Below are 22755 nucleotides of genomic sequence, written 5' to 3' on the forward strand. Positions count from 1 at the left end.
AGTTCTAAATATGCTTATTGATAAATCTGCTTCTACTTTTGGAGGAAACTTGGACTGGGAATATATATATATATATTAACACTTATTTTTTTCTAATTGTCGAGCCTCCAATGGAACCCAGTGTATCTTTTTGTCGGACAGAGACTCCTCCACCAATTGAACGATGATGGGTTGCTTGCCTTGAGACACTTTCTTTTTTTACTGCCACCATTTTTCTTTTTTTTTCATCTTCTGTAAATTAAAATATTTTGAATTCTTGTTTCTGGTTTTCGTTGTATATTTGGGTACTTAATAAACCTAGACTCGAACAAATTCTGCATGTTAAGCAATCCATTTCTCCTTAAATTTGGAGAAGTGGAGTATAAATATCGATTGTATATATATATATATATATGCTTTAATTTTTCTTTGTGAATGAATAAATTATCTTCTTGTGCTGGATATGATACATACAGTTTCTTAAGAATGCAGAACATCGTTCAGGATCCAATACCATATTTAACTAATATAAAGAAAGTTTACACTACATATGTAAATGGAAGATTGGATATTGCACTGTATCAATCAAATTTGATAAGGAAAATATATTGAAGATATATTCATTAAAAGTCACGCAAAAAATTATTTGGAGTGTGGGTGGAAGATCAAGAGAGAAAAAAGGAAAGAGGAGAGAAAAAAGAAAAAGGGTGTAACTACATCCCTTGATTGAAAGCACAAATAATGGATTGAGAGCCTTTTAAGATGGATTGTATATATTTTGTAAACAAAACTTGTTTATGCCGGATAATTAATTAAACATGAACATTAAGAGTAATAAAGTTTCAAATAGTGTATATGAATGAAAAAATCCCTTTATTGAATTGTGTGGATTTGCATACCGAAAAGGTCAATTACGTGGATTTTCATGTGCATAAAGACCACCCAAAGAGATTTGTTTTGTGATTTTTCACATACGATTCATTTTTTTTATGTCGGGTGTCTATTATTTGCTTTTATGTCCGACAGATTCGAATTTGCGCTAAGAAAGTCTTACGCTGTAGTAAATCACTTCCTATTAAAGGTGACTTCATACTTATGACTCGAATTCCGTACTTTTGGTTAAGGATAGGAGAGACTTTGCACTGTGGTGGTACGTTTTATTTTAAGGAATGAACGTAGGGATGAAACTTCAATTTGTTTTATATTAAAAGAGGATTTTCTCATTTTGTTTCTCCTCTAGTCCATTTGTGTTGTGTACCATCCGGTTGAATGTCTTGCCATTTGTAAGAGATGAAAGCAAGGGGTAACTGACATATAACATGACAATTTATTTTACGTCTACTTCTCAACCACTTTGATACAACCTATGACCAATTGATAGTCACTATATAGAGACAGATAAAAAGAAAGAAGAGAACATAGGAAAAAGAGTAGTAGAAGAAGAAGAAATCACTAGAGGGAGATGGAAGAAGGAAAGGGGAAGGGAAAATTATGTGTAACAGGAGGAAGTGGTTATCTTGGATCATGGATGGTTATGAGACTTCTCCAACTTGGTTATTCTGTTAACACCACTATTAGGTCTCGTCCAGGTAATATGTTATGAGTTTAAGTTATATATACTATCAGGGTAAAAACAATTACACTATTAAATCATCCAAATAATATTTACCGGTAAGTCTCCTTAAAATATAAAATTTATAATCTTGAAAAATAAAACAGGTTACCAGCAATCCTGGGGTTTGGTTCCTCACGTGTTTTCAGTCTTTAATGGAACAGTATTTAGGCCAACTGCCATATTTGTTTTGCCATGGTCTTGTACCTTTTTTGTTTGCGGAAACAATTCTTGCCTCCGTGGTTTTATGACTAGTAAAATCAGACGAATAGAGGGCAGCCCGGTGTACTAAGCTCCCGCTATACGCGGGGTTCGGAGAAGGGCCGGACCACACGAAACTATAGTACGCAGCATTACCTTGCATTTCTGCAAAAGGCTGTTTTCACGGCTTAAACTTGTGACCTCCTGGTCACATGCAGCAAATTTACCAATTACGTCATGGCTCCCCTTCAATCAGATGAATGTCTAATAAAATTCTGCCAGGTCTTTTACTAAAAAAGATCTAATTAAATCTGACAACAAATAAAATGCAGGATGAAGTTTTATCTTCTTATTCATTTAATTGTTTTATGCGATAGTCCAATTGAAGTTACATTAGTTAGTCTTTTATTGATTATGAAATACATTCAAGTTTATGAAGATGAAAATTTTGAATCCACTGACTCTAGATCGCAAGAGGGATGTGAGCTACCTCACAAATCTTCCAGGTGCACAAGAAAGGCTGCGTATTTTTAAAGCTGATCTAGACAAACCAGAGAGTTTCAATCCACCAATTGAAGGCTGTATTGGTGTTTTTCATGCTGCACATCCAATTGATTTTGAGAACAAAGAGAGTGAAGAAACAATAACACAACAATCGATTAATGGGACTTTAGGTATTTTACAGGCGTGTCTGAATTCAAAGACAGTTAAACGTGTCGTGTACGCTTCTAGTGCATCTACGGTTATGGTTGATACTTCAAGTATAATACATGAAAACTCATGGACTAACGTGGATCTTGTGAGAACTTTAAAGCTTTTCGGAGGTTCTTACGCGATTAGCAAGACCTTAACGGAAAAGGCAGCTCTGGAATTTGCAGAAAAAAATGGAATTGATTTTGTGACTGTAATCCCTACTTGGATACATGGCCCCTTTATTACTCCTCAAATTCCTGGCTCTGTTCGCTCATCTATGGAAATGATTCTTGGTATGTATTAACTTATATTATCATTGATTCTCATTTGCCTAAGGTATGTTTTAATTAATAGTAGTCGGAAATTTTTGCAGGTCATCAAAATAATAGCATGAATTATCCTGCAGTAGTACCTTTTGTACATGTTGATGATGTGACAAATGCTCACATCTTCCTTCTTGACTATCCTAACGCGAAAGGGAGGTATATCTGTTCAGCTGTTGAAATAACACGTGAAAAGCTAGCTGAATTTCTTACAACTAGATACCCTGAATTTCAAAAACAAATTACTGAGTAAGTATAGACTCTTCATTCTTGCCTTAACTTCGATTTGTTGCTTGTTTTAAATTTTTCCCTCTTGGATAATGAGAGGAAAGAAGAAAGCGAAATATTAATTAATTAACTTTCTCAAAAGTGTATCAAAACATAATATACTCTTTCAAGGTTTACATATGACCTACGCTCCCTATTTTAAATAGAATTTTTTCTGCCAAAGAACATGTGATATTGTTCTCATAAGCTAAGTAATGCATATTTTGATTGCTTATATTAATATCTAGGCACAAGTCAAATTAAAATTTTTAATTTGAGACAATGAAAGAAACTAATTGAAGTATTGCAGGTATCGAGGGACAAGCAGTGAAGAACTTAAAATACCTAGCCTTTCACCAAAAAAGCTTTTGGAGACTGGATTCAAGTACAAGTATGGTCTTGAGGAAATGTTTGATGGAGCAATCGAGTGTTGTAAACAAAGAGGCATACTCTAATCCCTTTGTTTCAAATGTAATTAGAAAGTAGCCACTTGTTAATGTGAAAATAAAATTTGGACAAAATATCACGAGCTAAAACACGGAAAAACTCCAGGAAAATTCAGGAAGTTCAAAAATTTATGAGTTCAAACTCCAGGAACGATTCATGGAGTTTAAACTTTGACAATCTAAGTGTACTGAAAATTTGGTAGAGTTTCAAACTCCATGAACTCATGGAGTTCAAACCTTTATCAGTTCAAACTTTCAGAATGATTTTTGGAGTTCAAACTTTCACGGTATAAGTGTGAGAATTTGCTGGAGTTTCAAATACCTTGAATGATTCATAGAAATTCAAACCTTTGTATCCAGAAACATTCATGGAATTCCAACTTCACAGCATTCTAAGACTGACCAATCTAGTTGAGGCATTTTATCAAACAACTCTCTAGCATAATTCAATTACAGCTTGACGAAAAAAGAATAATTCAACTACCAAATGAAATTAAATTTAAGAATTAGAGATCGTAACCTCAAGTCTAATGCCAGATGCGACAGTGATTGACGTGATCTGCTTGACAATAGCTGGGATTCCCACTGCTTTGACATTGTTTCAGTGATATGTAAGCCATACTTTGTTTTCGCCTTTGAGGCTTTGAGTGCTGAGATGGTGTTACGAAGACGCTTTGGCTTCGTTTCAACGATTAGTGGATTTCATGCCTGCATAGAAAATTCAATAGTTATACTAACATTAAAAAATCCACGTTTTATTGTCATGAATTAGAGGTCCAAAGTAATTGTCAAATAAAATGTAGTGAAGGGGATTCAAAGCTTAGTTACAGTGTTTAGGAATGCTCAGCTAATTCGAAATGAAGGGTCAGGATTAGAAGTTCATTAATAAGGAGGAAGGGTCACGATCACGCTACGTCAGTAGATTGTTAGTTTGTTACAAAAACCCAACGCCAAGAGAGAGAAGGCAACGAATTTTCGGTAATTTCATTTCTCCCCCAAATTCTTCTTCTCTCTTCTGTTCTCTCTCCTTCTCTTCTTCTTCTAATTTTCTTCTCATCTATTTCTGCAGATTCTCAGTGGCTATGGCGACCTCTGTTTTCAGTTTTTCTAGTTAATTCAGTTATTTTTCATTGTAATTGTTTTCAGCTTTTCAGTTAATATAACCAGAAAATTGTCCCACAAAGTGTTGATTTCATTTTCGAATTGCAATTGAATTTAGATCCTTATCGGGATCCTTACAATTGGTATCAAACCCGCGATTCAGCGACTTGTGTGTGAGGAATGGCAGAAGGAACTCGTTTGAAGTTGATGGACGATAAACTTGCTAAGCATGACGAACTGTTGGCAGATGTGTTGAACATCCAAGAGGAGGTTCGTAATACTCAGACGGGAATCCAAGGAACTTTGGAGTTGATTCTCGAGAGGTTGACAGCACTGGAAAGAGCTCCAGCAGGACCAAACAATGGAGGAGGATTGCTACCCCTTCCAGTTGTGGACAACAGACAGAACATGCCTCAAAATACGGCCATACCACCTCCTAAATAGGAATTGCCCACCTTTGAAGGATATGAGCCCAAGGTATGGTTGCGCAAATGTGAAAGGTATTTTAAGTTGTATAAAACTCAGGAAGATCAAAAAGTAGAAGTCGCTGCTCTTTATTTGAATGGATTAGCTGAGATGTGGTATCACTCCTTGTTGTTAAGCCAAGGAGTATTAACTTGGGTTGAATTTAAGAAAGAATTTATTAGTAGGTTTGGAGTAGTATTAGCTGAGGATGTAGTCGAAGAGTTCAATAAGCTATCGTAAGAAGGAACTGTGGATGAATTCCTAGGGAAATTTGAAGATCTCAAAGCCTAGATGTTGGTTTGAAATCCACAGCTAGATGAATCTCGCTTCCTATCCAGTTTTATAGGGGCTCTTAAGGAGGAAATCAAGTTTGGAGTCAAGTTGTTCAAGCCTACGACATTGAGGTTTGCCATTGAGAAGGGTAGGTTACAGGAAAGGGCTATTGAGGCTGCACAAAAGAAGGAGAAGGCTAATGCTAAGGGCCTTCTAAGGGTAAACCTCACAGCTATCACTAGAAACCTACCAGCAAGCAAGACCACTACATTTAGACTGAACCCTAAGGTGTATGAACACATGAATAACAATCACTTGTGTTACAGATGTGGGAAAAAATATAACAGTGGCCATCAGTGCAAAGTGAAGCAATTGAACTGCCTCAAGGGTAAGGTGGAAGCTGAACCTCAACTGGAGGAACCTGAGATTACAGAAGTGCCAATACCATCTGATTTGATTATTGAAGGTGGAGTGGAACAGGAAATTCAGGAAACCATATGTATGAATGCACTTTCAGGCAATAGCCAAGGAGAGAATTCCATTCTAGTAGGGGGGATTATGAAGAAAAAGCAAGTCATAGTGATGATTGATTCAGGGAGCACAAACAGTTTCGTAAATGAGCACACGATTAAAGAAACTGGCTATCAAGCTAGTTTTTGTCCACCAGTGAGGGTGACATTAGCAGATGGTAATTATGTCATGTGCACTACCCACTGCAAGGGATTCACATGGAAGATGCATGGCAGGTCATTCCAAGAAGGTCTTCTCACAAATGCTCCAGCAACATTCCAGGCCCTAATGAACCAGGTTTTTCAACCTTATCTGAGGAGATTTGTCCTAGTATTCTTTGATGATATACTCATTTACAGTTTAAATTTGGAGGAGCATGTTAGACATTTGATGGCTGTGCTAGACCTCTTGAGGAAGCATACCTTATTTGCTAAGAAGTCCAAGTGTTCCTTTGGACAAGCACAAGTGGAATACTTAGGTCATGTCATTACAAAAGAGAGAGTTTCCACTGATCCTGCTAAGATTCAAGAAATGGTAAACTAGCCCTTAGAGGATTCCTAGGACTGATTGGCCACTACAGAAAGTATGTGGATAATTACGGAACCATATGTAGACCCCTCACTGATCTATTAAAAAAGGATGCATTTAAGTGGAGTCAAGAAGCTGAGTTAGCTTTTTCATCTCTCAAATCTGTCATGTCCTCAACACCAGTACTTGCATTTCCTGACTATGCTAAGGAGTTTGTGGTTGAAACTGATGCAAGCCATGGGGGAATTGGAGTTGTGCTCATGCAAGAGGGTAAACCAATTGCTTATTTCAGCAAGGTGCTAGCTCAGAAACATAGGGGAAAGTCCATTTATGAAAAAGAGTATATGGCCTTATTGAGTGCTGTGGATAAATGGAGGCACTACTGGCAGTTCAAACATTTTATAGTTAGAACTCACATGGAGCATTATGAATTCAGAGTGTTGCCTTTTGGGCTCACAAATGCTCCAGCAACATTCCAGGCCCTAATGAACCAGGTTTTTCAACCTTATCTGAGGAGATTTGTAGTATTCTTTGATGATATACTCATTTACAGTTTAAATTTGGAGGAGCATGTTAGACATTTGATGGCTGTGCTAGACCTCTTGAGGAAGCATACCTTATTTGCTAAGAAGTTAAAGTGTTCCTTTGGACAAGCACAAGTGGAATACTTAGGTCATGTCATTACAAAAGAGGGAGTTTCCACTGATCCTGCTAAGATTCAAGAAATGGTAAACTGGCCCTTAGAGGATTCCTAGGACTGATTGGCCACTACAGAAAGTATGTGGATAATTACGGAACCATATGTAGACCCCTCACTGATCTATTAAAAAAGGATGCATTTAAGTGGAGTCAAGAAGCTGAGTTAGCTTTTTCATCTCTCAAATCTGTCATGTCCTCAACACCAGTACTTGCATTGCCTGACTATGCTAAGGAGTTTGTGGTTGAAACTGATGCAAGCCATGGGGGAATTGGAGTTGTGCTCATGCAAGAGGGTAAACCAATTGCTTATTTCAGCAAGGTGCTAGCTCAGAAACACAGGGGAAAGTCCATTTATGAAAAAGAGTATATGGCCTTATTGAGTGCTGTGGATAAATGGAGGCACTACTGGCAGTTCAAACATTTTATAGTTAGAACTCACATGGAGCATTATGAATTCAGAGTATTGCCTTTTGGGCTCACAAATGCTCCAGCAACATTCCAGGCCCTAATGAACCAGGTTTTTCAACCTTATCTGAGGAGATTTGTCCTAGTATTCTTTGATGATATACTCATTTACAGTTTAAATTTGGAGGAGCATGTTAGACATTTGATGGCTGTGCTAGACCTCTTGAGGAAGCATACCTTATTTGCTAAGAAGTCCAAGTGTTCCTTTGGCCAAGAACAAGTGGAATACTTAGGTCATGTCATTACAAAAGAGGGAGTTTCCACTGATCCTGCTAAGATTCAAGAAATGGTAAACTGGCCCTTAGAGGATTCCTAGGACTGATTGGCCACTACAGAAAGTATGTGGATAATTACGGAACCATATGTAGACCCCTCACTGATCTATTAAAAAAGGATGCATTTAAGTGGAGTCAAGAAGCTGAGTTAGCTTTTTCAGCTCTCAAATCTGTCATGTCCTCAACACTAGTACTTGCATTGCCTGACTATGCTAAGGAGTTTGTGGTTGAAACTGATGCAAGCCATGGGGGAATTGGAGTTGTGCTCATGCAAGAGGGTAAACCAATTGCTTATTTCAGCAAGGTGCTAGCTCAGAAACATAGGGGAAAGTCCATTTATGAAAAAGAGTATATGGCCTTATTGAGTGCTGTAGATAAATGGAGGCACTACTGGCAGTTCAAACATTTTATAGGTAGAACAGATCACCATAGTTTGAAGTATCTTCTAGAGCAAAAGGTAACTTCAGCTATCCAACAGAAAGGCTTAACTAAGCTAATTGGGCTTGACTATGAATTTCAGTATAAAAAGTGAGCAGAAAATAGAGTAGCTAATGCTCTTTCTAGACAGCAAGAAGGGTTAGAAACTCAACTAAATTAAAGATCGAGACAGCTTTTGGCCATCAGTGTTTCTATTCCTACTTGGATGCATGAGGTAACTGCTAGCTATGAAGAAGACCTTTAGGTATATGAATTAATTCTTCAACTTTCCATTGACTTACAAGGCCCCAGTACTTGGCATTACTCAGCAGGGATTCTCAGAAATAAAGGGAAGGTGTACATAGGAGAAAATGGCAACCTAAGGCATCAGTTAAGGTGAAGTCCCCTTGGGCCATCTTTTTCGTGATTGTGGCTCAGGTTTTGCAATCGCGACTACACCAGTAAAACTACTAATGCAGTTATCCCAACTCCAAATATGTCCCAAACGTGTTCAAATATCTCTAGTCTATATCTAAACCATTCAAGCAAGTCACAAATTACTATATCAACTTATAAACATGTCAAAACTCAAATTATGATAAAAATATGCAAAACAAGAGGTTGAATTATTACATTATCAATCTATATATTGGCGAGATCGAGAGCATATGTACCATTGTTCTTCCCCTTAACAAGGAATCTTAAAGGGAATATTGGTTCAAATTAGTAAAACATACATACACAATATAACATTATTCTATCATTTAAAAAGGATGTTTACCCTTAGAACGGATAGCAATTAAATTTGTATGCGGTTTTAGGGATATGTGGATTGATTCAACACAAATAATCAAAGATATTAGATAAACGAGTTAAAGACAAAATGAATAACCAAACCAGTTATAATGTTATGGCCCAGCTTGAACTTTGGGTGGACGTTTTGCCTTCGATCGGACCCTCGGTTTGGAGCTAATAGAGAATGAATAACAAACAATAAAGTAATAGCTTTGCTATAGCTAGAGAGCAGTAAAAATAAAATTGTATTGTCTTGGCTTGCGTGTTACAATGTGTGTCCTATTAAATAAATAGTTTTCCCTTTTATATAGTAGGAGAGTTTCATCCTTAGTACAATTCTAAAAAGGGTAAAAATCCTCCTTTCTCGTTAATTACTGATTAGTTAACGACATCGGGCGAGATCTACACCATGATATCTGATTGATTGCGGATATCATGACCCTCTGTTAGTCATGTGCAACCGTTTGCCATGTTTTCAGAGGTCTTGGAGCTCGTTCTGGGTTCAGGGAGTGTTGTGTTATCAGGTACGATGGCAAGTGCTCCGTTCGGGCCTTGATAAAAAGAGTTCCTAGCTTCGATTTTGATCTCATATATTTATACTCTTACTTTGTTTGATCCACCGGGAAATCAGGGTGTGCGTTAACCCCAATTTCACCCGTATACAAATAGTACCCTCATTTCCCACAGAGTAGGTTTTGCTGAAACGATGAGAAATGATAGTTGAACCCCGGTTCCTTCCTTCATACATTACAACCAAGGTGACAAATAAGCCAAAGCATCCCATCGATCGCGTCATTCTAACTTCGGACACGTGTCGGTCATTGGCTGGTTGTCTTGGAATGCAAAACGTCCCGTAATGATTGCATTTTCCCTATAAAATCTTTGACCTTTTATAATTCTTTAATTTTCCGATCCTGGCTTTTATCTTCAAATTTTCTAGCGGCTTTCAACTCTTTCAAATCTTTATATCTTCATCTCTAATCTTCATATTTTTTCTTAGATTTCTAACCCAGATCTTCATATCTTCATCCTATCTTCAATCTTTCATACCTTTCCTTTGAATCTTCATACTTCCCTATATCACGATGGCTAAAACTTCCAAAGTCGGTGCCTCAACAGTTGCCCCTTCTTCTTCTCACCTGGTCGTAGATGCCGAGGTGGCTGCTCCTCAGGTGGCTCCAGGGCCTCCCATGAAAAGCTTCATACCCGGGGGCTACTCTATGGGGATGACTTTAATGTTGAGAAGCCCTCTGCCAAACAAGGCTGGGGTGAAGGAGCATGGATGGGTATTGAAGATATCCTTCCCAAAGTCTGAGAGGACTATAAATGGGAAGGCAATGACATGGTTGTCCCTGGGCCTAAGGGCGATATTACTACCCACGTGGTAAGGTATTTAAGTGCTTACAATTACCCTTTCACGTTAGGCCTGGTAGACCCAGTAATCCTGGCCTTTTGTAAGAGGTACGAGGTGTGCCTCAAGTAAATTCACCCGTCCCTCTGGAGGAGCCCTAAGAAGTATAGGGTACCAGACTATGACTTCCTTCACCACTTCAGGGATGAGCCCTAAGAATATGAAACCTTTGTCACCCATGGATCGACCCCAACCGGGGAGCAAGCGACGATCGAGGAAGGGGGACACAAGGTCGATCCCCTTCCGATTCTAAAGTCCGGAGTGTAGATGGAGGCTATGAACTCCCAAGAAGTCATTCATATTCTGAAGGAGGTGACTAGTGTGATCGATATCATCAAGATGTCCTCATATACTAAGTCTAGGCTTGAAGAGGCCCAAGCGGGTAAGGAAAAGTCAAGTGAAGGAGTTTAGGGCGCTGATGATCCTCTCCACTCCTTCTTCGATGGCATGGACATGTCCACATTGGAAGATTTCTCCAGGTTGGGTCACTTGGAGATCTCGAAGAAGGACGTGCCTTCGAGAGCTGACGGGCCAAGTACGAGCCTAAGATTGGTGAAGCAATTTCTTGCGTCAAGCGTGGACCCTGAGTGCAAGAGGATGATTGTTCTCACAGTCCTAGAGGATGCCTGGATCCTGTCTGCTCCGGTAGGTGTAGCCAGCTACCTTTGATGTCTCGTGACTGAGGAGGACCAGGAAAAGATTAATGAGGTGGGCGTGTCAAGTCTCTTTAACGAGGTGTAACATGCGCTGAATCGGGCATGACTCTAACACTTTCATACTCCCTTCATGAATCCCGTTTAAGTTTTTCCTTGATAACTCTTACTAGTACCATTGTTTACAGGCTTCAGTGCTTCATTATGAAAGTTTCCTCTGGTACCGCTTGGAAATCAACCAGTTCGAGTTCGAGCTCAAAGAACAGGTCCTAAAGAAGGACATGGATTCTTAGTGAGCAGCAGGATGATGCCCTCAAAGACCTCCAAACCGAGTTGGACAAAGCTCAGAAGGAGGCCTCGATCATGAAGCGGGAACATGCCGACCTGTTGAAAATGTAAAGGTAATTGAAGCTAAAAGCGAGGAGCTAGTTATGGTGACCGACAACACAACCTCGCAGGTCCAATAGAAGATCAACTTGATTGACCAGCTCTTAGCCGAGATGAACAAGGTCAAGGCCATGGCCTAAGTGTGGAAGGGCAGGATGGACCTGCTGGCTTCAGAGAAGGAAATTACGAAGGCGGAGCTGGCATCGGTTGAGAACAAAATCTGGGTGGCGAAGGACAAAGCTGATAAGTGGTCTCAGCTAAATGATGATCTCCGAGCACAACTAAGCTCGGCTATCGCACAATAGGATGCCCTCGGAAGAGAATATGAGGCACTGAAGTCCAGATTGGACATAACCTCAGTTGATGCCAAGGAAATGGTAACCCATTACAAGGCCAATGTGGAGGCAGCCGAGACCTAAAGACAAAGGCTGAATACGTGAAGCGACTATCCTATAGGGAGACCCTCGAAGAGATCCACGCCTGAGGCTTCGACCTATCGGCCGAGATCGAGGAAGTTAAGAAGCTCGAGGACAAGGTAACGAAGCTTTACGAGCCTGAGGGTGCTGAAAGTTTCGAGGGTTCCGAGGGATCTGAGGGCTTCGACGGTTCTGGCGACGAGTCGGGCCCTGGAGAAAACCAGGCGTAGATGCTTCAGTTCCTTTCCCGTTTTTGTTTTTCCTTATGTATATTTTTTTATTCATGCTGGGGCTATTTTTATTGGGCCATTGTAAATATATTTTGGAATATATATATATAGATATTTTCCTTTCTAGAAATATCATGTCTTTACTTTTCCAGCATCTTTTATTCGTGTGTTGTTTTAGGTGTCTTAGCATAGAATTAGATGTAGTTCCGGGGTGTTCATTTTCCGGAAGTTCGATAGAAGCCCGACTTCGACACAACTTTATTTGCTCGTGGCTTAGAAACCTTAGTGCAACTGGAGATTCCCAAGATTCTTAAGTATTTTTAGACGATGCGTTTGCTGAGGGTAACCTTTTAGTAGGTTTAGAGTTTTTGTAAAGGCCTTACTTTCTAATTACGATCTTCAGATGTCTTTGAGCCATTTTTTGGGTGGGCGTAGCCTTTTATTTTTGGGCACCGCCTAATAGGTTTTGTGCCTCTTGGTTTCATTAGCTTGAGTCATCCAAATCTTCTTCAGGTGACAGTCCCCGAATAAGGGTAGCCTTTAGGCTCGATAGTCCCCAAGCAAGGGTAGCCTCTAGGCTCGATAGTCCCTGAGCATGAGTAGCCCGTAGGCTGTAGGATCCGGAATCGAATAAGCAAAAAAATTGCGTAACAGAAAGGCAGAACTTCCTTTCATTTCATAGTGTGTAAAGTACAAGATTGAAAGTGCATAAAAACTTGTATCATGGCTAGAGTGGACTATGTGCGCACGGTTCATACGACCGTTTGGACCTTATAATGAATCCTAACCACCAAGCCTTAGCTATTAACATACGAAGTTTTTCTTTTTTCCTTGACAAAAACCTTAATCCGAGGGTAATGGCCCCCAATATACGAGGTCGAGCTTGAGAGGGCTCGGATACTGTTGATATAAAGTGAATGATCATTGTTTACCCTTAAAATTGGATAACAATTAAACTTATAATTTTGTTTTAAGGACATGTGATTTCACCTAATACCAATTGATAATTATAAAGATTAGTAATAGAAATTAACAATAAAATCAAGCAAACTAGTGTATGAATGAAATTCAGCCCTCGAGCTTGAATACCCTCGAACTGATTAATGCAAGAACAACTAAAATATAACAAGCTGATGAACAAGAATATGAATTAAAGAAAAGGTGTTATATTGCTTTGATATCTTAGAGTGTAAGATGGATACAAGATGATTAGAACCCCCTTTATATAGTATAGGAATTCTATCTATGGTATAATTCTAATTACAGAAGTAAATCCCATGATTAGCTAAACAACTGCCCTTGAATTGATCTGTTTTGAGATTTCCCCAATGATCTTCAACCAGTAACGGATATCTCGCCTTTCTTTTATTGCAAATTGCTCGATGTTTGCCTCATTTGGTGTCGATATCGACAGGTACCTCGATCCTCAAACTCGGTACCTTAACCCCTTGCTTTTGTCTGATCCACTGCGAGGCTGACCTTTGATGCAACTCCCTGGTCTCGATCAAATAGTAGAATCGGGTAGGCCCGGTTTTTAACTGTATATAGATAGTCCCCTCGTTTCTTGGAGTGTAATGAGAAGAAACGAATTGAGCCTTAGATTTTATACCTCGACCTGTCATGACGTCATCCTCACAATGTAAGCAATGAAAGTGACCGAAACGTCCCATCGGTACAGTTCCCAAAGTTATTAATGAGCGGCAGTTGGTGGTCGGCCACTAGTGCCTTTGAACCATTGCCGTGAATCCCTTAAATAGGCCCCTTCTCTCATTGATTCACTCTTTACTTCCACTTTCTTCTAATCTTTTAAGTTTTTTTCATCTCTTAAGATCTTCCTTTCTTCAAAATCTCTAGGGTTTGTCACTAATACCCTTTCAAACACCAAGTCCTATCATCTCCCTCTCTCTTTAAACTCATACAAAAATGTCAAAAATGTCAAAAATTGTTCCTCAAAAGGGAAACGCTTCTTCATTGCGGTCGGCCGGCAATAAACCACCAGTGGAGCCGCGCCCTGAGGAGTGTGTTCCTGGGGGGTGCGTCCTTAATTCCGACTTCAAGGTCGAGAAAACTTCATTGGTCCCTAGTCGATGTGAGCCAATGTTGAGATATATATGCTCGATAACTGAGGATGACCTTGAGCAGGTGAAGAAAGACTGCCATTGGGAAGATAAAGAGGTGGTGATCTGGCCCCCGAAGAAGACATCACTACCCATGTGAAAGGATTTCTAAGTGTTTACACTTATCCTTTCATGTTGGGCCCTATCGATCTCGTCATCATCGATTTTTGCCGTCAATATCAAATAACCCTTGGTCAAATGCATCCCTCTTTTTGGTGGATTGTTATTCTACACCGATTCTTTGCGGGCGGGTTAACAAGACATCAGCATCGGGCTACCACGGTGATAGTCTCGAGCATAGATGAGGAAAAGGATCGAGAATGGATGTGCCAGTTCGTTCGAGTGAAGACTACCGACCTAATCCCAACTGAGAAGATGTCATTTCCCAAGAAATGGAATATGAACCGTAAGTACAATCCCACCTATAGCTTCCATTTATTATTTTGTTTCCTTTGCTTCTTCTCTTTGACATCCCTTTCTATGGTGTAGCGGTCTTTTAGATTCCTGGTGCAATTCCTAACCTCGAGAGCTGGGTTCGGGACCTAGCTTCGACTTCTTCGTACGCTGAGTACTCATGGTGTTATTTGGCAAGGGGCCGATCGGAGGTCAAAAATCATGGTAAGCCCCTTTTCACGTATTTGATGATTTTTGCTAAAATGTTTATTTTCATACTCACTTGATTTCCTTTCATACAAGCCTCGGAGAAGATGGTGTCCTGAGACCCCCGTCCGGAGAGGAGGAGGTTTCGCCCCCGACCCTAAAACCGGTGAAGGACAAAAAGAGAAAAAGGGTCTCGACCTTCGAGGATCCAAAGCCCAAGAAAAGTAAGGCTTGTAAGCCGAAGAAAGATACTGTCCCTCTGCCTGCTAAGGTAGCTCAGCGATTAAGCGAGGAAGAAGAAGATAATGAAGACGACGGGTCTGAACTTGTTGCCCGAGTGAAGAAAAACATTGAGGCCCCAAAGGCCGTTGTGTTGGTGAGGGTTATAAAGATTCAGCCTCTATCCGAGGAGGTCTTGGAAGAGGGCCTGAGCAAAGTCCCTGAGTCGTCAAAGACCGAAGATGCCTCCTGTTGAAATGAGCAATTAGTGGGCATTCCTAAAGGGTCCGGCTCCAAGGCCCTTTGAAATGAAGAGAATGCCCCAAGTGATTCACTCGGGGCAATAATAGTTGGAGACTCGTCGACTCTCCCTACATTTTTCGAGGAGGCAATTCAGGATGCCCAAGCTATGAGGACTCCCGATGTGGAAGGAGCCCACGGAGGGGAGGTCCTTTTTTGTGGTTAATTTATAGGAGTTGAAGATGTTATCGACTCGAGTGATGCATCGAGTCTTTTTGATGAGGCTCAACGAATACTGAGTCGGGTAAGTCTCAACTCCCCTCATCGATATCGCACTTGTATTTATTTGTTCTTTTCTAATTTCCTTTCTTCTTTCTGCATAGGCCTTGGCACTCCATCGAGAGGCATTTTTAAAATCCCAAACAGAGTTGAGCCAATACGAGGCTGATCTTCGATGGCTCACGAAGGAGAGAAATTCCCTCAAACTTCTCAGCAGGCAAAAAAAAGAGGAGATAAAGGACCTCCGATCTGAATTGGCCACAACTCACAAAGAACAGACCGAACTGAGTGAGTAGGTAATGAAAATCTTAGAAGCTCACGATATCAGTTTGGGGTTGATTGCTAACATTTCAATCTCATAGGTTCAGCAGAAGGTCGAAAAGATGGAACAACTCAGTGAGGAGGTTAACATGATGAGGGCAGAGACCTTGGGGTGGAGACAAAATATGGACCACTTGCCTCAGAGAAAGATGTTGCTCGAGCCCAACTGTCATTGGCCGAAAGTCAGCTTCAAGGCATGAAGGAGGAAAGCTCAGCTCAATGCAAGAAAATAGAGGAGCTCGAGGCGCGATTGGCCGCCAAACTTGCAAAGGTTAAATCTGAGGCAGAAAAAGTAAAGGCTGACGCGGAGGAGATCGTGGTCGTCTACTGATTTGATGCTGAAGCTGCTAAAGCCCAAGCAAGAGAATCTGTCGAGTTTGCTCAAAATTGAGCTTTTTTGATTGCCGAGCTCGCCACGTGTCGATCTCAGAGGGAAACTCTCGAGGAGATCCATGCTCAAGGTTTCGATCTTACTAACGATATAAGGAAAGACAAAAAGCTTGAAGACGATGCCAAGGCATTGGCCTCCTCTGACGATGATGATGATGTCGAAAGCAACAGAGATTCTGAGAGTGGGGAGGATCCCGATGGAGAGGGAGATGCCCCCGAAAATAATTAGGAACCTTAGGATTTTTCTTTTTTGATTTTTTGTGTACGACCCTGATCGGTCCTTGTAAATATTTTCATATATAAAAGGTATCTTTGCTTTCTGACTTGTGTTTACTTCAATTTCTACCTTGTGTAAATTCTGTTTCGTTCATGCCTTGTGAAAATTTTGTTCATGAGCACAAGGCTTAGGCAATTTGATCGAAGTTGGACTAGTGTAATCTTTATAATCGAGTGAGTACTTGCTCGAACTCGAAGTAGGGTGACCCTTAATTTTTGGTTGAGTGAGGATGACTTCTCGAACTCAAAAAAAAGGAATGGCCTTTCTCCCTTTTTGGCTTAAAAAGTTAATTATATAAAAATTTGTTATGCCTTAGCACGAGATAAATTTATACCCATTAGGGTTTTTGAGGGTTAGCGTTATCGAAACCTTTTGCTTCGTTACGCCTTAGCGTGAAATAAGCATGCTCGGTAGTTCGAACAATTCGATACCCCTTAGGGTTTTCGAGGGTTGATGTGATTGAAACCCGTTGTAAATTTGTCGAGGGTAGCCTTTTAAACCGATTTTATGAAAATATTTGAAGGCCTAGTTTATTATGGAATTCAGACGTCTCTGAACTGTATTAGTTTGGTCATAGCCTTTAGCTTGGGATTTGCCTCTTGGGCTTGTTTTCCTGTTACATTTCAAACTTGTTCGAAGTGTCAGTCCCCGAGTGGGGCAGCTGTGGCTTATGAAATCGAGGGTTGCCTTTTTAATGCCTTACGATCTCAAGATATTAGTAATTCGATCATGTCAATTTGGTAGTCCCCGAGTGCAAGGTTAGTTGTTCAGAATTTAGTTGTGATTGGCCCTTGAGCCAGTTTTCTCAATAGATCATAAGTACGAAGTTTTAAAGTAAAATTTTCTAAGACATGAAATATTCGGCAAACAAAAATACTTCTCTTAATAGATAATTATACATGTGTACATGTTCGATGTTAGGGCTCAAATAATCTACATGGGCACAGTTCGTTCGACCGTTTGGCCCTTACAAATTTTGCCTATCGAAACGTTGTTGGCACAAAGTATTTTCCTTTTAACATTTGAGAGGGTGATGCCCCCAAGTATTCGAGGTTGATTGTAAAGAAGCCTTAGATACCGTTGAATTGCCCCAAGGTAGCACAAACAATGGTTGCCTTGTTAAAAACCTTGCCAGAAAAACTAATTTGGGACAAAAACCGGTCTAAGGGAAAAAGAGTGCAATGCGTGCTTTCAAACATAAGGACTATGTGTTGAAGAATTACTCGTGTCTTCGATCGAACACCTGCAATTGGTTAGTATAAAATATAAATGAAAATGGAGAAGGTTGTACCTTAGCCGTAATATCGTTTGAGAAGTGATACGTTCCAACTGTTTGGTAATTGCTTGCCGTCCATCGTGCCAAGTTTGTAGGATCCTTTTTCGACGATATTGAGGGCCTGATAAGGTCCTTACCAGTTCGGACCAAGTTTTCCTTTGTTTTGGGTCTCAAGGGTGACCTTTCTTAGAACTAAGTCCCCGATTTTAAAGTGTCGACGATTGGCTCTTCGGTTGTAATACCTTTCGATCCGCTATTTCTGTGCGGCCATTTGAATGAGAGTGTCTTCCGATATTTCATCTAGCAATTCGAGGCTCATGTTCATAGCCTCATGATTTGACTCTTCCCTTGTATACCGAAACCTGAAGCTAGGTTCCTCGACTTTGACCGGGATTAGAGCTTCGGCACCGTATACTAAAAAGAACGGTGTTGCCCCCGTACTGGATTCCAACGTTGTTCAATACGCCCAAAGGACCTCAAGCAATATTTCTCTCTATTTTCCTCTAGCATCGTTCAATCTTTTCTTCGGATTTTGGATGACAGTCTTATTTATCAATTCAGCTTGTCCGTTCCCACTAGGATGATATGGTGTTAATAGGATCCTTTTTATTTGTGGTCTTTGAAAACTTTGTTACTTTGGTGCCGCAAAACTGCTTCCCTTTGTTGCATACGATTTCGGCAGACATTCCGAATCGGCATATAATGTGGTCCTAGATGTAGTCTATTACTTATTTTTCTCTAACTTTCTTGAAGGCCTGCTCTTCAACTGACTTAGAGAAATAGTCAGTTATAAGTAAAATAAATTTAGCTTTACCTGGGGCCGATGGTAGAGGGCCGACGATATCCATCCCCCATTTTATGAAAGGCCATGAGGATAGGACTGAGTGGAGTTGCTCCTCGGGCTGGTGGATCATCGGTGCATACTTTTGACATTTGTTTCACTTTCGAACAAATTCTTTGGTTTCCATTTCTATATCGAGACAATAGTATACTGCTCTGATGACTTTGTGAACCAATGACTTGCACCAGAATTATTTTCGCAAGTGCCCTCGTGAATTTCCCATAGAACGTAATCGGTGTCTCCTAATCCCAAATATTTTGCTAATGGTCCATCGAACGTTCTCTTATACAGTTTTCCATACTCAGCCAATGTGAACTGTGCGGCCTTCGTGCGTATAGTCCTTGATTCTACATGATCTGATGGCAGCTTCCCGTTTTTTAGGTATTCGATGTACTTATTTCTCTAATCCCAGGTTAGACTTGTGGAGTTATTTCGGCGTGTCCTTCTTTGATTACTAACCTCAAAAGTTGTACGACAATTCCCGAGCTAATTTCATCATCTTCGATCGACGATCCCAAATTTGCAAGGGCATCGGCCTCGCTATTTTGTTCTCGAGGTACATGCTGTAGGGTCCATTCTTTAAATCGATGTAGAGACACTTGTAGTTTGTCCAAGTACCCCTGCATTCGTTCTTCTCGAACCTCAAAAGTTCGGTTGACTTGATTTACCATAAGTTAGGAGTCGCACTTGGCCTCGATGACCTCCGCCCCAAGCTCCTAGCTAGTTCAAGACTTGCAATCATGACTTCATACTCGGCCTTATTGTTAGTTAATTTTGAAGTTTTGATAGACTGTCTAATTGTATTACCTGTGGGTGTCTTCAAAATGATGCCTAGCCCGGACCCCTTCATATTTGAAGCACCGTCCGTGAAGAGGATCCACACCCCCGATGATGCACCCAATTTTAATAATAGTTCTCTTTTGACCTCGGGTACGAGGTATGACATGAAGTCAGCTATGAAGTTTGCCAAGATTTGAGACTTGATGGCTGTTTAGGGTTGATACTCGATATCGTACCCACTGATTTTGATGTCCCATTTGGCCAATCGACCCGAGAGTTCAGGCTTGTGCAAAATGTTGCGAAGTGGGTAGGTGGTTATAACGAAAATTGGGTGACATTGAAAGTACGGTTTTAATTTCCTAGAGACGCTTATCAAAGCAAGCGCTAATTTTCTAAGTGTGGGTACCGGGTCACGGCTTCACCTAGGGTCCAACTAACATAGTAAACAGGAAATTGCGTACCTTGATCTTCTCGAACTAACACCCCACTTACCGCTATATTCGAGACTACTAAGTATAAGTAAAGTTGCTCGTCCGCTTTCGGGCTGTGAAGCAATGGAGGGCTCGACAAGTATCGTTGGATTTCCTCCAAGGCCTGTTAACATTCCGAGGTCCTCACAAAATTGCTCTTCTTCTTAAGCAGTCAGAAGAACCGTTGGCTCCTATTTGAGGACCTCGAAATAAATCGGCCTAGGGCGACTATGCGCCCCGTTAACCTCTGTACAACCTTGACATTATCAACAACTGTGATGTCTTTGATTGCCTTGATTTTATCGGGGTTGATTTCAATCCCCTAATTTGATAGCATAAAGCCCAGGAACTTGCCCGAAATAACCCCGAATGCACATATTTCTGGGTTGAGCTTCATGTTGTATTTTCTCAGTATGTCGAAGATCTCCTACAAATGTTTCAAATGGTCCTCTGCTCGCAGGGACTTAACTATCATATCATCAATATAAACCTCCATTGATTTACCTATTTGTTCTTCAAACATTCGATTTACTAGGCGTTGATAAATAGCACCAACATTTTTTAGTCCGAACAACATTACATTATAGCAATAAGTGTCGTATTTAGTGAAAAATGAAGTCTTTTCCTGATCCTCTAGGTTCATTTGTATCTGATTTTACCCAGAGTAGGCATCGAGAAAACTAAGAACCTCATGGACGGTTGTGGCATCAATCATGTGATCGATATTCGGCAAAGGAAAAGAATCTTTAGGGCATGCCTTGTTTAAATCCATATAGTATATGCACATTCTAAGTTTGTTTCCCCTTTTAGGGACTAAAACTGCGTTTTCTAACCATTCGAGATATTTTACTTCCTGAATGGATCATATATTGAGAAGTTTTGTTACCTCATCCTTAATGAATGCATGTTTTACCTAGGACTGAGATCTTCTCTTTTGTTTCACCGGGCGGAACTTCGAGTCCAAGCTCAGTTGATGCATATTAATATCAGGTGGGATCCCTGTCATATCTAGGTGGGACCAAGCAAAACAATCCATGTTATATAAAAGGAATTGAATGAGTTATTTCCTGAGCTCGGGAGTTAACCCTGTGCCCAGGTATATCTTTCGATCGAGAAGATACTCAATAAGCATGATTTGTTCCACCTCTTCGACCATTGACTTTGTTACATTGAAATCATCGGGGATTACGAAGGTTCGAGGTATCATATAATCATCATCCTCGAAAGTTTCCTGCTCCTCTAATCGGGCCGAGGCCGGTGACTATGGTTGCTATTTTGGCTTCTTGCTTTCCCTTCGATTCCGATTCCTTTGTTGATGAGAGCGCCGATACTGGTATTACCTCATCGATTGCAAACAATTCTTTGGTGGTGGGTTGTTCGCCGTACACCATTTTGATTCCTTCTGATGTTGGAAATTTCAAGACTTGGTGAAGTGTCGAGGGCACTGTTCTCATATTATGAATCCAGGGCCTTCCGAGCAACGGGTTGTACCTCATGTCACCTTCAATCACATAAAACTTTGTTTCCTGGATAGTCCTCGCCATGTTTACTGGAAGAATGATTTTCCCTTTGGTGGTTTTACTTGCCATGTTGAAGTTGTTAAGTACCCGAGCTGCATGCATGATTTGATCTTGGAGGCCGAGTTGCTCTACGACCCTTGATTGAATAATATTTGCCGAGCGACCCGGATCATTAAACACATGTTTAACTGGGATTTTATTCATAAGGATAGATATTACTAGTGCGTCGTTATGAGGTTGTTCGATCCCTTATGCATCATCGCCATTGAAAGATAAGGTTTCTTTTGGTAAGTAGTCCCGAGTTTGCTTATCCCTCGTGATTGTCACCATGGTTTATTTAAATATTGGTCCTTGAGGAATATCGACTCAACTAACGATCATATGAATTACGTGATATGGTTCTTCCTGTTCAGTTTTCCTGTTTGCATCCCTGTCTCTTGATAAGTTGGTATTTTACCAACTTATCTTGTCTTTAAGCCCATATTTTTCTATGTTTGAGTGATAAAATCATGTGTTTAATGTCATTTACTTCTATTTTATAGGTTCTCTGTGATTTAGAAGTGATCATGAAGAAACCAAGTGAAAGCGAGTCAAAAAGACGTTGAAAAGAAGAAAATCTATAAAATGGCCTCAAGTGTCGCAATTGCGACACATTTCTGGGAAATGCGAATAAAGAAGACATGGGAGTTACTAGTAATCCATCGCAATTGCGAAGTAAGCCTAGTCAAGCCGTGTTCCCAAATGCGAAGAAGACTTCACAAGTGCGAAGTCAAACCAGGCAATCAACCTTCGCAAATGCGAAGTCTTGATTGCAAGTGCGAAAGTCCACAGGATTGTCAAAGTTTGCAATTGCAAACTTTCGTCCGCAAATGCGAATATCGCACTGCAGTTCTGGGCAACTATCTCATTTCATATTTTCTATGCCCAAACCTTTTAATACACAAACCAGCTCATTTGTAAAATATCACGTGGAGCCCAAAGAGTCGAGCATCGGAATCGTTTCCCATCGCTTCAATCTAGGAAATGCAGACACTATCTGTACGCGGTGAAATAAGAAGTTCCAATTTCTTGCTATTAGTTCATTTCGGAAGATTATCTCGAGGCCTCTAGGTCACGTCCCTCCCTTGAGGCTCGACGACACCCGGCCTGAAAGGAATATCGATCGAGGCTAGAGTAAAAATGGGGAGTTCCCGAGGCATACAGCTAAGTCTGACAGAGCCGACTTGCCCTGAACCCGTATCAAGGTGTCACGTCTAGCCTTCCCATCTCTATATCTTTA

At 40.5% G+C, this 22755-nt stretch overlaps 2 protein-coding genes across 2 annotated transcripts; both read left to right on the top strand.

Annotated features, from left to right (window-relative positions):
• The first annotated feature begins 1396 nt into the window (after positions 1-1396).
• Positions 1397-3800, top strand: LOC104229737 (vestitone reductase-like). The gene is made up of 4 exons (XM_009782431.2): positions 1397-1568; positions 2260-2778; positions 2859-3057; positions 3386-3800. Exons 1-4 carry the CDS (start codon positions 1442-1444, stop codon positions 3528-3530), a joined length of 990 nt encoding a protein of 329 aa, XP_009780733.1. The 5' UTR covers positions 1397-1441; the 3' UTR covers positions 3531-3800.
• A 1002-nt stretch (positions 3801-4802) lies between these two features.
• On the top strand, positions 4803-8369 carry LOC138875143 (uncharacterized). Its single transcript, XM_070153966.1, has 6 exons — positions 4803-5009; positions 5148-5323; positions 5426-6404; positions 6521-7126; positions 7243-7851; positions 7968-8369. Exons 1-6 carry the CDS (start codon positions 4803-4805, stop codon positions 8367-8369), a joined length of 2979 nt encoding a protein of 992 aa, XP_070010067.1.
• The last annotated feature ends 14386 nt before the right edge of the window (positions 8370-22755 follow it).

Source organism: Nicotiana sylvestris, chromosome 8 (assembly GCF_000393655.2).
Source record: "Nicotiana sylvestris chromosome 8, ASM39365v2, whole genome shotgun sequence".
NCBI classification, from domain to species: domain Eukaryota; kingdom Viridiplantae; phylum Streptophyta; class Magnoliopsida; order Solanales; family Solanaceae; genus Nicotiana; species Nicotiana sylvestris.

Coding starts and splice junctions, on each gene's coding strand:
- LOC138875143 (XM_070153966.1), top strand. CDS start 4,803: ATGGCAGAAGGAACTCGTTTGAAGTTGATGGACGATAAACTTGCTAAG. Junction 5,010..5,147: donor GAGGATTGCTACCCCTTCCA/GTTGTGGACAAC, acceptor TATAAAACTCAG/GAAGATCAAAAAGTAGAAGT. Junction 6,405..6,520: donor CTGCTAAGATTCAAGAAATG/GTAAACTAGCCC, acceptor GATGCATTTAAG/TGGAGTCAAGAAGCTGAGTT.
- LOC104229737 (XM_009782431.2), top strand. CDS start 1,442: ATGGAAGAAGGAAAGGGGAAGGGAAAATTATGTGTAACAGGAGGAAGT. Junction 1,569..2,259: donor CACTATTAGGTCTCGTCCAG/GTAATATGTTAT, acceptor CACTGACTCTAG/ATCGCAAGAGGGATGTGAGC. Junction 3,058..3,385: donor TTTCAAAAACAAATTACTGA/GTAAGTATAGAC, acceptor GAAGTATTGCAG/GTATCGAGGGACAAGCAGTG.